This window comes from Purpureocillium lilacinum, assembly GCF_023168085.1.
Source record: "Purpureocillium lilacinum CBS 284.36 DNA, scaffold_8, whole genome shotgun sequence".
Lineage (NCBI taxonomy): Eukaryota > Fungi > Ascomycota > Sordariomycetes > Hypocreales > Ophiocordycipitaceae > Purpureocillium > Purpureocillium lilacinum.
The window spans coordinates 167,822-182,219 of record NW_027072118.1 but is presented as its reverse complement, the minus strand read 5'-3'; the positions used below and the strand labels follow the sequence as shown (position 1 = coordinate 182,219).

General features: G+C 62.0%; 5 protein-coding genes across 5 annotated transcripts; 3 read left to right on the top strand and 2 right to left on the bottom strand.

Annotated features, from left to right (window-relative positions):
• Positions 1-139: 139 nt before the first annotated feature.
• On the top strand, positions 140-1,255 carry PLICBS_009917 (uncharacterized protein; the record flags this gene model as incomplete). The annotated part of the gene is made up of 4 exons (XM_018328067.2): positions 140-206; positions 287-385; positions 456-805; positions 872-1,255. The coding sequence occupies 4 exons, from the start codon at positions 140-142 to the stop codon at positions 1,253-1,255; spliced, it is 900 nt and encodes a 299-aa protein (XP_018173300.2).
• A 1,222-nt stretch (positions 1,256-2,477) lies between these two features.
• On the top strand, positions 2,478-3,382 carry PLICBS_009916 (uncharacterized protein; the record flags this gene model as incomplete). Its single annotated transcript, XM_018328068.2, has 3 exons — positions 2,478-2,516; positions 2,643-3,083; positions 3,158-3,382. The coding sequence occupies 3 exons, from the start codon at positions 2,478-2,480 to the stop codon at positions 3,380-3,382; spliced, it is 705 nt and encodes a 234-aa protein (XP_018173301.2).
• A 1,426-nt stretch (positions 3,383-4,808) lies between these two features.
• PLICBS_009915 (kinesin-like protein Klp5) lies at positions 4,809-8,123 on the top strand (the record flags this gene model as incomplete). Its single annotated transcript, XM_018328069.2, has 4 exons — positions 4,809-4,845; positions 4,901-4,940; positions 4,996-5,115; positions 5,189-8,123. The coding sequence occupies 4 exons, from the start codon at positions 4,809-4,811 to the stop codon at positions 8,121-8,123; spliced, it is 3,132 nt and encodes a 1,043-aa protein (XP_018173302.2).
• Positions 8,124-8,721: 598 nt separating this feature from the next.
• Positions 8,722-10,240, bottom strand: PLICBS_009914 (uncharacterized protein; the record flags this gene model as incomplete). The annotated part of the gene is made up of 3 exons (XM_018328070.2): positions 8,722-9,239; positions 9,337-10,042; positions 10,148-10,240. 3 exons carry the CDS (start codon positions 10,238-10,240, stop codon positions 8,722-8,724), a joined length of 1,317 nt encoding a protein of 438 aa, XP_018173303.2.
• An 820-nt stretch (positions 10,241-11,060) lies between these two features.
• PLICBS_009913 (uncharacterized protein) lies at positions 11,061-11,903 on the bottom strand (the record flags this gene model as incomplete). Its single annotated transcript, XM_018328071.2, has 3 exons — positions 11,061-11,345; positions 11,418-11,480; positions 11,535-11,903. The coding sequence occupies 3 exons, from the start codon at positions 11,901-11,903 to the stop codon at positions 11,061-11,063; spliced, it is 717 nt and encodes a 238-aa protein (XP_018173304.2).
• Positions 11,904-14,398: the final 2,495 nt, after the last annotated feature.

Below are 14,398 nucleotides of genomic sequence, written 5' to 3'. Positions count from 1 at the left end.
TCGCATCTCCCCAGACCCCAGGCGTCGTTTGTGCTTTCCATTCGCACCTCGTCAATCGTTCTGTTGCGGCCCGTCCTGGCGCAGCGCCCCGACCCCCTCATCAACCGCCGCCCTCCCTCGACAAGACACAACCGCGATCATGGGCAAGAAGAAGCGCGGCCACCCCGACATCGAGGAGCTCCTCGAGCGACCATGGTGCTACTACTGTTCGCTAATCCCATGAGCCCCGAGCTGGTTGAACCAGCCGTTTGCGTCCGGGTGCTGACGTGTGCCGCGAGGCGCGCAGGCGAGCGAGACTTTGAAGACCTCAAGCTCCTCATTTCCCACCAGAAGGCGAAGCACTTCAAGTGCGACCGATGCCATCGACGGCTGAACACGGCGGGCGGTAGGTCGATGCCAAAAATCCCCCCTCTGCTGCTGTCGCTGTTTTGCAGTTGGGGCTGACGAGCACGCAGGCCTGGCTGTGCACCTGAACCAGGTGCACAAGGAGAATCTGGTGCAAGTCGAGAATGCGCTCACTCACAGACAGGGACTCGACGTGGAGATCTTCGGCATGGAAGGCATCCCCGCGGATATTCTTGAGCAGCACCGCAACCACATCATTCAGACGTTCTACCGGGCCCAGGAGAACCGGCGCATTGCTACCGGTAACCCGGTACCGGGCGGACAGGGCAGTCAGCCGCCGCGCAAGAAGATCAAATACGAGAGCAAGGAGGAGCTGGTGGCTCGCTTGGCTGAATGGCGGACGAAGCGCCGCGCGGACAAGGAGGCGATCGCCAAGGGAGAGCCAGTCGCCGAGCAATACGTACGTGGCGTCTCCATCGTGCATATCCGGTCAATGATGGCGATAGATATGCTAACGATACTTCAGAACGGACAGTACCAGCCCCAACAGCAGCAGCAGCAACAGCAAGGCTATGAAGCGGGCCCCTACGGATATCCAGCGGGCGGCAACCTGCCTGCGCGACCTCCCGGCAGCGGTGTGCCGCCGCCAGCCGGGCTGCCGCCCCGACCCGAGGGCCAGGCGTGGAACTCGACCGCAGCACCCAGCGACGACATCGACAAGATGATCCGAATGGCAGAGGCGGGCATCAAGCCACCAGGCAAAGCGGACGAGGGTGTCGGCGGCGACGAGGGCGACAAGAAGGCCGGAAAGAAGGAGAAGAAGGGACGGCTGTTCTATGACGACCCCGACACCAGCCCAGAGGAGAAGATGGCACGGATGCCGCGGTATGCTGTTGCGGGGGCAGCCTGATATGGAGCTGGTTGCAGCTAACGATGCAAGTGCGCAATCGTGAATGCGCAGTCGTAGGGGTGGGATGTCAAAGGCCTGGGCGGAGGAGCACCCACGGTGCTCGCGGCCGGGTTTGCTTGGTTGGTATGAAGGGTCAATTTGGCGTTTGGGAATTGATGTTTGCTGCATTTGCTGCGAACAGCGAGCTGTATGATGTGTATAGAACGAGGAATACAGCGGAAGAGATTCGTATAGTGACTTTTGTTGACTGCGCCATGTTTTCCGTGCACAAGCCCACAATGAGGTCGAAGAGGATGCTCGTGAAAGTCGCCAGCCTCTTTTTCATGGAGTGCCGCACCGAGAGATAGCCCGACACAGGATCAGCGCATCGCCGGTCATGGCAGGGCTCGGCATCATCACGATCGAGCGTTACTGGAGCCTCTCCTGCTAGATAACGGACATCAAATTGACGCGCCCCGTTCCGTCTCGGGGTGCAGGGTAAGCAAAGGCCAAGCTGAAAGACGACAACATCAACGGTTGGAACGACGCGGCCGACACATCGCAGATGTCAAAGTGCCGACCCGAAGAGTTCGCCGCTCGAAACCATGACGCAAGGAAAAGAAATGTGTGGTGTGGCATCTGTTGGACCAAAGGGGCCCTTTGCGTGCACTCAAACGAGCGTCTCCATGTGCCCCCTCCTCCTACGTGTGGATCAATGTTTGGCTGGATACATAATACATAATACATGTGCGCTGACAGAGCATTTGCCTCAACCCAGGATTGATGACAAGTGCTGCGCTGTCCGACTTGTACGCCGTTCGGCCCGCCTTTTGTTGCCAGATCTGGGCTGGGAGGCCCCGAAGATTAAGGTTGTGGTCGATCCCGTTCAGGAAATACTACCCCGACCACGGCGGTGACGAGCACGTTTCCCGTGGGTCGGCGCCCGACCTGTGGGCGAACCTTGGCCTCCAACAGCCTCTGTGGTCTGGACAGCTCCTCCACCACTGCTCACGACGGAGTTCAGTCCCGACTCCCGAGTCTGGCCGACTTGGCTTGTCTCCACCGGGAGGCAGTTGATATGTAGCTGGCCGCACGTCGCGATGCCGGTGATGCGATCGAACCGCTATCCTTGACAGCTTCCCATTTCTCTAGGTGTAGGTACCAACGAGACGATTCGCCGGTTGAAACCCAAGCTGCATATGCCCAGCAATTGCCCTCTTGGACAGTGTCGTTTATGTTCAATATGGCATCTAGCAACAGACCTTTGCTATCGCGGCTCACGGTACGTGAATGCCCAGCCGATGCGCATGGACACCCCATCAGCTTCAACTCTCCAGACATGTCTCGATCAGCAGCTGAACACGAGCTTCGAACGCCATACTGACGACCGCCCGCGCGCGAATGACAGCTCTACAATGGCATGACCATTCCGCAGATCCAGCTGGGCCTCTTCATGATGTCCGGTCGCGAGGCCACGCAGGCCGTGCACTGGGCGCTGCAGGCGGGCTACCGCGGCTTCGACACGGCGCAGATGTACGGCAACGAGCGCGAGGCCGGGCGGGCCATCGCGAGCTTCCTCTCGAGCCGGCAGGAGAACCGCGAGAACCTCCGCCGCGAGGACATTCACTACACGACGAAGCTCATGGAGAACGGCACCTCGTATGATTCTGTCCGCCGCTCCATCAAGGATTCCGTGGAGGCGTGCGGGCTGGGTTACGTGGACTTGTTCCTCCTGCATAGCCCGTATGGGGGCAAGGAGGCGCGCCTGACGAGCTGGAGGGCGCTGGAGGATGCGGTTGAGAGCGGAGAGGTTCGCATGATTGGCGTGAGCAACTTTGGCGTCCGGCATGTATGTGCTCCGTCCTTCGTCTGCCGGCGGGTATCGCCTGTATGCCGGCTTATGCTAAAACGAAGGTTGATTAGGTCGAAGAGCTCATGGCGTCGAACCCCCGGATCAAGCCCGTCGTCAACCAGTTCGAGGTGCACCCGTTCCACACGCAAATGCCCATCCGAAAGGTCTGCAAGAAGTACGACATCACCGTCGAGGCATACGCGCCGTTTGCGCGGGGCCTGCGCCTCAAGCACCCGGCGGTCGTGGAGCTGGCCAACAAGTATTCTTGCACGACGTCACAGCTGCTAGTCAAGTGAGTGGGAGCCCAACAACAAAGGGGGAAGGGGGCTGGGAGGTTTCTGGAACTTGACTGCTGACGGTTCTGCGCGCGATTAGGTGGGCGATGCAGCACAACATGGTGACGCTTCCCAAGAGCACGCGCCGCGAACGCATGATTTCGAACGTGGACGTGGGAGGGCTGCAGATATCGGAGCAGGACATGAGGGCCATGGACAATCTCGACGAGGGCTTTATCAGTGCCTGGTATGTGTCCGGTCCGGCTGGTGGAAGCCGCCTGAGATGGTGCGAGGAGCTGACGCAGCGCAGGAACCCCACGAACGCGGCATAAGGCCGAGGTTCGGATCACGGCGGTCTGGATTCTTGGCGATGTGTGGCCGAGACGGAGAATCGGGAGTGCTTGGGGCGTGGGATGCTGCAGGCTCTCTGCCGCGAACTGCCCTCGCGAACTGCCAAAGTCAATCGAAATGCCGGGCCGGGCCGGGGAAGGCTATGGCGTTGGGTGTCTCGAACAAAGGCAGGCACAGGACGAGGACAGCGAGAGCTCCTCCCGGGGTTGAGGGTTTGCCGACGAGCGCTGCTCATGGGGCATGCCGGGGGCAATGGTGCTGCCAGGATTCCAATGTTGTTTATATTTGCACAGACTCGGTCGTGACCCTCGTTCACGACCCTTGCCCGTGATGGCCCGCTGTTGTTGCGACGAGCCTGACCGCGAGCTGCCGTCATTCGCGAGCTTGTCAAACGACTCGTGCTGATCCCGGGTTCATGTTTCATCCCTTGTGTGTTGGCCCAGGTGGGCAGTTCCAGTGAAAACCAGCCGGCTGCCGCCCGGGCCACTGCAGTGCGAACCGCCAGGGCGCAAGAGCCTTCCCGGCTGCCAACCACCAAAGTCCCTCCATGGCCCAGGTGGTGCGGCCGCAACGCTGAAGCCCCGTTCTGTGGGGCGGTTAGTGAGAGCCGTCCAGGGTCCCCCTTCTGCGCCCCGTCTGTGCCCCCCTGTGGCGTCACCACAGCAACGCCCGGCCACCTGCTCTATCAACAATGCCGGCAGGCGGATGCACGTCACCGACAATTGACCCAAGGCCGCTTTTCGCATCGACAAGCAAGCTCACTCTCTTCCCCGACCACGTCCCCTCGACCCGACTCCAGGTAAGATTTTGACAACACTTTCGCCCGCGGTGCAGCATTGTTGGCCGATTTATCCACGGCGCCCGGCGGTCTGCATTTGCTGCATCTTTTTTTTCTTGGTTGTTTACTCTTCGGAAACCCCACCGCACCGACTTCGACGACGAGGCGACAGCGAACGGAAAACAACACACGAAATTCATCACGACCGCTCGTCGCGCCCCGATCGAAGCGAGCGTCGGACCACAAACAAGCACGCAGACGGCGCCAAGCGAATGAGCGGTAGCTGGGAGAGATAGCTGCTGCCCGAAGAGCGCAACGATGCCGGACGCTGGGGCGTCGTCGATTACCGTGGCCGGTGCGTGACGGACGATTGACGCATTCCATTGCAGGTTGCTGACCATGTCTCACAGTCCGCGTACGGCCCTTTACGATCAGAGAGGCAGCGCAGCTGTAGGTTTCCATCCAGCCCGCCACGACAGACGATACGCAATGCTGACGGACGCAGGCAAAAAACAGACGACAGCACCGTCTTCCTCGGCGATGGCTCGCTGGCGGGCGTCCCGACGCCCAAGCTGCACCAGCGCGGCCTGCGCAGCGTCATCAAGGTCGTCGACGACCGCTGCCTGTGAGTCAAGAACCATCAGAGCCGAACGTTGCCGAGGGATCGTCGATCAGCTGATAGAAAACGTCACCTCCAGAGTATTCGATCCCCCCGAGGACAACCCCGTGCAGCGCTTCTCGCGGTCCGTCGTGCCCACGTCCAAAAAGGTCAAGGACCAGGTCTTCGCCTTTGACCGCGTCTTCGACGACAACACGACGCAGACGGACGTGTACGAGGGCACAACCAAGAGCCTGCTCGACAGCGTGCTCGACGGCTACAATGCCACCGTCTTTGCCTACGGCGCCACGGGCTGCGGCAAGACGCACACCATCACCGGCACGGCGCAGCAGCCCGGCATCATCTTCCTGACCATGCAGGAGCTGTTCGAGAAGATTGACGAGCGCAGCGCCGACAAGACGACGGAACTGAGCCTCAGCTACCTCGAGATCTACAACGAGACCATCCGCGACCTGCTCGTCCCCGGCGGCAGCAAGCAGGGCCTGATGCTGCGCGAGGACAGCAACCAGGCCGTCACCGTCTCCGGCCTCACCAGCCACCACCCCCGCGACGTCAACGAGGTCATGGACATGATTGTCCAGGGCAACGAGTACCGCACCGTGTCACCCACCGAGGCCAACGCCACCTCGTCGCGCTCCCACGCCGTCCTGCAGATCAATATCGCCCAAAAGGACCGCAACGCCGACGTCAGCGAGCCGCACACCATGGCCACGCTCAGCATCATCGACCTGGCCGGCTCCGAGCGCGCCTCCGTCACCAAGAACCGTGGCGAGCGCCTCACTGAGGGCGCCAACATCAACAAATCGCTGCTTGCCCTCGGCTCCTGCATCAACGCGCTCTGCGACCGCCGACAACGCGCCCACGTGCCCTACCGCAACAGCAAGCTCACCCGCCTGCTCAAGTTCTCCCTCGGTGGCAACTGCAAGACCGTCATGATTGTCTGCGTCTCGCCCTCGAGCGCCCACTTCGACGAGACGCAGAACACGCTTCGCTACGCCAACCGCGCCAAGAACATCCAGACAAAGGTCACCCGCAACGTCTTCAACGTCAACCGCCATGTCAAGGACTTCCTCGTCAAGATCGACGAACAGATGGCCCTCATCAACGAGCTCAAGGCCCAGCAAAAAGACGCCGAAAATACCTTCTTCGCCAAGTTCCGCAAGCAGTGCGACAAGCGCCAGCTCGTCGTCCGCGAGGGCATGCAGCGTCTGCGCGCCGCCTACGACAACTCGGCGCCCGAGCGCCAGGAGCGCATCAACAGCATGCGGAAGCTCAAGGCCTTTGAGCGGCGCATCAGCCTTCTCTCGGGCTGGATCGCCGCTTTTGACGCCATTTGCGAACAGCGCGGCGGTGACGACGACGTCATGCCACAGAGCCTCAGCGCTATTCGGAAGACGGCTCAGGGCATCCTTATCGAGCTCGAGAACAGCCGCCAACACATTCATCAGAAGCTGGAAAAGGCGACGTGGGAGCGAGCCATCGATACAGCTCTGACGCACAGCCTCGGCCAGCTCGAAGGCACCGAGGGCGCCGACACGGGCGAGGGCGCTAGCCTGGGACGTGAGGCGGAGCTGCTCAAGGCTGGCTTCAATCGCGAGGCGTACCGTGAGGTGATGGAGCAGGAGAAGGCAGGCGACGCGGCCATGGTGCAGATGCTGCTGACGGCGCAGTTCGACATGCTGGCCTCGTTGTCCGACACGCTGGCCATGGACGAAGAGAGCGCGGTGGCTCACGCCAAAGAGATCATCAACAGGCTGCTGCAAACAGGATACGCCGCCGCCTCGCAGGTCGTTAAGCCCGACGGAACACTGCCGGCCGTGGTCGAGGCCTTCCCACCCACGCGCAGGGGCACGCCTAAGCGCAAGAAGCCGGCCGCCGTGGCGTACGTCAAGCCCGTGGCCGCGCCGGCACTGGCCGCCGTCGTCGCCAATGAGCACGTGTTTGCGAGCCCCTTGAAGTCGTCGCCCAGGAGGCGTAAGGCCCTGGGCAGCGTCAAGAAAGGGGTGAGCTTCACGCCATCTAAGAAGAGCAAACGCGGCGTGCGATGGAGGGACGACGAGAGCGAAGACGGCACACTGGCCGACTTTGCAAAGACGCCGCAGAAGTACGAATCGCCGGACAAGCAGCCGTCGCCTGAGAAGGCCGCTCCTCCGCCGCCGCCGGTGGTCGTGCCGGCGCATCTTGCTGACGAGCCGGCAACCAACGGGGACTCCAGCCCCAGCCTCGAAATTCCCGAGGCATCGAGCCTCGCCAAGCCTAGCAGGTTTCAGGCCGGCTTCCTGTCCAAGTCGAGAATTCCCAGTCATTCGGGATCACCGCTGCCGTCACCGCCGACACTCAGCCTCAACCTGTCGTCGGGCTCGCCGCAGCCAGACAAGGCGTCGCCGCTGCGGACACTGGACGCCGATAAGGCCGGCAACATGTCTCCGCCGCCTGCGTCGTCCCTGCCGTCGCAGCGAACAAGACTCAGCCCCCGCCTGCCGCGACCCATTGTCGTCGACGAGAACACGCCCCTGGCCAGCATGTCCGAGACAGGCTCAGACTCGGAATGCAGCATCGACGCCCGCAAGCTCCGCAGCGCCATGCACTCGGCCAAGAAGGACAAGGCTCGGCGGGTTAGCGCCCTGACGAGCACGGCCGCCTCCACGGCTAAGCGGGTGTCGTCGTTCGGATCAGCCACGGGCGCCGCACCGAGGCCCAGCCTCCCCGCGGCGGCTCTGGCCAGCAGCACCAACGGCATCTCGCGGCACCGCCGTGGCAGCCTCGAGCGCAGGAGGAGCCCGCCGCTGGTGTGCTCTCCCGCGGATGCCGCTCCAGAGCGAAGCCTCACGGCCGGCCAGGCGCGGCGGATGAACATGGGTGGCAGCGTGCGCCTCGACAAGACGGCCGCGAGGGAGGAGGCCAGCTGGAGCCCGGAGGCCAGGCGCGTTACGTACAGCGTCGGGCAGCAGCCGCAACCGCAGCAGCCTGGAGGGCACAGACGACAGGAGAGCCGGGGCGCGACGTGGCGATGAGATGAGAGTCTGCCTGACGTTGTACCTCGTAGCCGAGGTCGATGAGGGAGGCAGCACGGCAACGCTTCTTGTACATGTCATATATTGGTCCGTTCAAGCATGGCCCGCGGCAAATTGCTTTGATGACGCACGCAGCTACCTACCTGGCTGTGTTGCGCCTTTGTCTTTTTGTTTGGGAAGTTTTCTTTTTCCGCTACGGCGTTGAGAGACATGGGCAGACGGACACGACAGGACCCGGCACGCGTATGCGTGTGAAGGGAGCTGGTCCAAAGCATGCTGTCAAATCTGGTGTGGGGGTTTTCTTTGTTTTCCGCTCTGGTTATCCGGGCGATTGCATAGTGCTTGCGTGGGATGCGCACCTTTTGCCTACGGGCCGCGCTCGAGAGGTTCAAAATGAACTGTTTCTGCGTTTGTGTATAGATAATGAGAAGAGTATCGATGTGCGATCTACGTGCTGGTTCTGCCGCGGGATGAGCTCAAGATGATGATGGCACTCACGGGTGCGGGACCTGCGGGCTCGGATGTGACTCGGGAAAGACGCCCGTGAGGTTTGACTTTTTATTTGGCCATGTATATGCGTTAGATGGAGGCTTCATGATCACAACGCCGCACGCTTCATGTCCTCTTCCCACTCGTTCTTGACCTCGTGCGCAAACGCGTCCTCGGCGACAACCCGCCACCCCACGACGGCCATGGCCTTGCCCCACGCAACGGCGCGGTCGAGCGAGCGCGGCAGGCCCGACGCATCGGCAAACGCGGCCGTGTGGTTTCCCTGGCCGATGGCGGTGTCGATGCCGAACGCGCCGTGGAAGCCCGGGCACTCGTACGTGACGTTGCCCATGTCGGTGGAGCCGGCGAGGAAGTCGGATGGCTCGTCGAGCGCGACGACGGTCTTGGGGGCTGATGGCGAGGACGACGCGGCGGGCGAAGAAGGCGGGGGTAGGGACGCGGCGGCGGAGACAAAGGCGCGGCAGAGGGGCAGGGAGGAGCGCAGGTCGGCGTATGAGTTGAGGGCTTCGTAGGAGACGGTGCAGCCGGTGGCGAGGGCGGCGCCTTCGAAGCAGGCCTTGACGCGCGTCCAGAGGCGCTCCGCGGCGGCGAGGGTGTTGCTACGGACTGGTAGCAAGTTGATCAGCTCAGCTCATCTCATCTCGATGACTCTCACGCGCAAATGGATAAAGGGTTGGGGGGAGGGGGAGCAAAACGCCCTCACCGTAGTAGTCGACGCTCGTGCGGCCGGGGATCACATTCGGCCGGTCGCCAGCCTCGCCAAACACGCCGTGGATGCGCTCGTGCGGACGAATCTGCTGGCGTAGCATGGAAATGGCATTGTACGACAGGCACACGGCGTCGAGGGCGTTGACGCCGTTCCAGGGCTCCATGGCGGCATGGGCGGTGCGGCCCTCGAAGCGCACGCGCCACTTGACGTTGGCGAGCATCTTGACGGCGGCGACGCCCTCGACGCCGTCCTTGAGCAGGTACTGCGGCCCCGGGTGCGTCATGAGGCACGCCGCGGCGCCGGCGTAGGCCCCGCCGCGGATGAGGTGCAGCTTGCCGCCGCCGCCCTCCTCGGCGGGGGTGCCGAGCAGACGGACACGGGCTGCCGGTGCGTTGCTCGGCCCGGCGGCGTGGAGGGCGGCGACGAGGCCCAGGAAGCCGGCTAGGGAGGCGGACGCGATGAGGTTGTGGCCGCAGGCGTGGCCGATGCCCGGCAGCGCGTCGTACTCGGCGTTGAAGACGATGAGGCGTCCGTCGTCACCGCCGGGCGAGACGAAGTCGGCGGAAAAGGCCGTGTCGAGGCCATAGGCGCGCGGCGTGACGGTGATGCCGAGGGAGGAAAATGGCGGGGAGGAGAGCAGGCTGGTGAAGGCCTCGTGGGCGTGGTGCTCGTTGTAGGCGAGCTCTGGGTCGGCGTGGATCTGGGCGTCGGCCGTCAGTCAACCAGGCCTCGAGCGAATGGGCTTGAATCCATCATCGTGTTGACGGAAGAGGGGGGAGAGAGGTGGGGGGGAAGGGTTGCGCACTTTGTAATTGATGGACTTGATGGCTTCAAAGTGCTCGTCTATGGACTTGGAGATGAGTGAGGTCCACTCCTCGAGCGATTGGGGCGCGGCCATGGTGCCGTGGCTGAAGGGAAGCTGGCTTGGCGACGTGAGGTTGAGAGTAATGAAGGGTCAGGTGAGGTCTCATGCGAGCATTCAGTGTGAGTGAGAGACCCCGCGACCCCCTCTTGCCGATTCAGGCGCCGCCCCGCCTTAGGTAACACTGCGCTGCGCGATTCGGCTGGAGATTCTCTGCCTCTGGTGCCTCACGGCACAGATTTACGAATGGCGTTCAGGTGGCTACGTACTGTACATGCACGCGATCTGAAAGAGACGGCACTGGTTTGTTTGTACTGTGGCAGTCTGTATGGTTGACTCTGGTGGACGTAGGCCGGGCCAAAGGGTCAGCATCGGGCGGATGGGCAAGCGCAAAGAAGGGGCAGAGAGACGGTCAGACAAGCTCATTGCCCCTTTGGGAAGGTCGGCTGCGTTTCGCCGCCCGGTGCGAAGGGGGGGATCCACTCGCTCCGGCGCCGGAGCCGGGGCAGGACCGGGATGTGTCAAGGAGAGGTTCGGACACGGCTGCAGCACTCACGGGAGGGGGGCGTCGACAGGCGCGCTAGTAGAGCTTTGGCAGGCATGCGGCATGTGTTGCATTGAGGCGAGTAGGCTAGTGATCATGGCTGTCTCAGGGGTCTTGGTCTTGTCTGTTATCTTTGTTAGGAACACGTGCATTGCCTCGCGGATATAGTCGAGCATTGTGGAACTGGAGGATCGTATCATTTCTCTCGAAGCCTATGGAGAGGGGATAACCGCGCTCTAGCACAGGCGCCACAGGGAATGCCATTATTCAAGATTAGTACTTCTATTGAACGCTTCAGGCCCGACGCGCGCATCATGACCTGACCCAGTCTAGTATCTTTGCCCACACATACGCCCCATCATGCTCGCTATGAATGTCCCTAACCACGACGTTCGGGTTGGACCTCGCCTTTTCCCTGTAAAAGCCCTTTGTATCGCCGTCAAGGAGACCCTGCGAGATCTCTGACGACAGCTCGGGATGCGACTGGAAGGACAGGAGCCTGTGCGACGCCGAGTACAGGATCTCGTTGTCCGGCGCGAGCGCGACGAATCCTTCTGCTGGAGACTTGACCTGCCGCTTGTGAAACTTGTGGAGGCGCTGGCGGCGAGAGGTTAGTTGACGCAGTTGGGTGATGTGAACTCCGGGCTGAGGGGAGGGAGAGATACGCACCAAGCTCTCTTTTCCAAAGAATTGGGCGCCGTCTGGAGTGAGCTGCAGTTGCTCGACGCCAATCTAAATATGCGTGAGCGACCCGATTAGATACAGCCGCGCTTGCTGAGGACTCACCCGAGGTCCCTCCTCGAGGACCCCCAGCTGCCCATCCAAAGCCAAGTGAATCACCTGGTGTCCCCAGCAGATTCCGAGCAGCTTCGTCTTCCCTTGGCCATCCCCCGCCACGGCCTGAACTACCCCCCTTGCGCGCGCCACCCACGCGGGATGCGGCTCCGGGGAAAGCAAGTCAAACGTGCCGCCGGTGAAGACGACGAGGTCGTACGACAGGGGATCCGGGACGGCCTCATCGTCGGCGAGACCGCAGGTGTCTACCTCGCAGTCTGGCTCCAGCCGGAGGATGTGCGACCGAAAGGACGAGGCCATGGCGTCGCCCACGGGGCCGGTGGCCTCGGTGGGGAAGGTCTTGAGGATGAGGGCCTTCATGGCGGCGTTGAAGTGCGATGAAACCCCTAAGTCGGGGCGGTCAAGGCATCTGGGGTGGATAGGGGTCTTTAATAGCGCCCTCGACACCAAGCGACAGGTCTACGGTCACATCCAACGCAGCGGCAGGTGGTGGTGGTGGTCTGTTTAGTCGTGGGCATCGTGGTGCTAATACGTTATGTAAGTGTTTGGACATCGATCCGTTGTCGGCGGCGCCAAGCCGGGCCCGAGCCGGCGGACGAGTGGGCGCGACGCGGGGTCTGCGCCCTCTGTCCTCGGGTATCGTGACTAAGGCCCGCGGCGTCACCTGAGCTTGATAAGGCCGTTCCGGGCTATCGACCAAGTCGCCGACGTGTCCAAAGGCCATTGATAATCTTTTCGGTGGACTAAGTGCGAGGCGTCTATCAGGGACCGCGGCCGGCTAGGCCCGGAGACGCGGACAGCACAGTAGACGGAGACGGCCGCGACGAGAATACCTCCTTTTCAAACACTCGAGATTCCATGCCTACTTCACAGCCTAGGAAGTCGGGAAGACGACCCTTCACACCGAGAAAGTAGAGGGAAAGCCCAAGGGGGCAGGCTTCACGCGGCATTGAGGGCGGACAGGCCACCACAACGCGCCGTCCCAGGGCGCATCACCGTCCCATGCCGACACCGTGTCATGGACGGCACCATTCGATTTGGACTTGGACTGGGACCCGCTTGGGCCCTTTGCGCACAGTCGGTTCATCGTCGAGGGCAAGCACCCGGGAGCCGGTCTGCACTGAGTCCGTGGGAGACCTTAGCCTACACGAGCGGTGATCGGAAGGCTGCCGAAATGGCGTGGCTTTGTTCCATCAAGATACAGCTTGACAGGTCAGTTGGCCGGCCGTTGCGGGTGCCAGCCGTTGATGCACGTCACAGCGTGCGGCGCGTGCTGAGATATGGGAGAGCAGGCAGAGCTGCACAAGAAAAAAAAAACATGCGATACCCAGCGGTCTCTCCGGGACCCTTCATGGCCAAAATGCAAAGTGACAAGGCTACTGGCCGGGTCCATCACTGAATGGTTCGAAAATGGCCAAGACCACGGCCATGCCATCGTCGCCGTTAAGCTTCCGGGTGTAGTGAGGCGGGCAAGCCGTTGAGACGATGCGGCTGGGATCTTCTTATGAGCCGGGCGGATCCGATCCATGGTGGGTTCGGGTAACCCGACAGGTCGCAACAAGGGCCGTCATTGTCACCTGCTCTGGTCACGAGGCTCCGACCGGCAACCTTGGTCGTGCTGCTTGGACATGCTAGAAGAGGTCTTGGCGGTATCGATGCTCCCATGCTCACCAACGGCCCAGGGAACTTTGTGAGCGCGTTTGCCGACGGACCTGAGCCGGCGTCTTACTCGTGTAAATGAGAATAGGGAGAGGAGAGGGGCTGAGAAAGGCTGAGGCGGGCTATTGAAAAGCTGCAGTGACGTTGTGAGACCCGCGGCAAGGATGCCGAGACCAGAAGGGTCATGTTGTCTGGCTCGTCATCTCGCCTGGCGAGAGCCTCGGCTGAGACCCTGCGGCACGGCATTGTAACTTCTCAGCCGCGAGGGAACGCGCGGGAGCACGGGAGAGTTGCCGGGGAATTGAAACATGGCAAAAGATAGCACTCTTCCCGTGCCACGTAAATAGCGTTTAGATGCACTCCGAACGGGGAGCAAGGGAAAGCCAACTTGCTGGGGGACGTGAAGGGCTAGAAGCTTCGTAGCGTTTGGGGTATCTGCCGACGGGAGCATGGAGACCTTGGGACTCGCGCTGGGAGGTTCAGATAAGTTACAACCCGAGCCCTCGCGCGTGCCACCGAAAGCCAAGAATAATGCTTAAACGGCGCCAAGGACGCTAACGCTGCGGTGAGCGATCCGCGCTTCTGCGACGGCGAGTGATCGACTGCGCCGCCTGTGTCATGGCGGGTCGCATTGAGGTTGCAGGTTGTGCCTGGGGGTGGTGGATGGTGTTGAAATCACGCAACGTTCAGCGCGCGAGTTGGGGGTCGTGGGGGGGGAGGCGGCTGGAACTGGAAGGGCTGGACGCCCCCAAGGTGGACTCGACCCTCTCCCGCTGGCCGGTTGGGCGGGCATGAATGCCAATTGAGGTCCATGATGAATACGTAGCTGAATGGAGCGGATGGAAAGAGGGCTGGCGGACGGGCCTGGCATATCTAGGCGGGCCGTCCAGACGGGCTGGAACCAGGGCAGGGCAGGGCAAGGCAGGATGCCGCGCCTGTGAGGCCGCCACCGGCGCAACCTTCCAGGTTCCATTTCAGGTTGGATGGATACCTTAGGCGGGGTGGGATGGCACATCGAAGGCCTGCTGCAGCGCGGTGCAGTGCAGTGCCCAGCAGTGCCTGACCCGCCGTGGGGCTGTTCCAGGTTCCCGCAGTGCAGACGGTGGTGCCTGCATTGGCGGCCACTGCGACGCACCGCTTGGCCGCCATCCACTGCATGAGGTGGACGGGAAGAGCACTGGAAAGAGCGCTGGCAA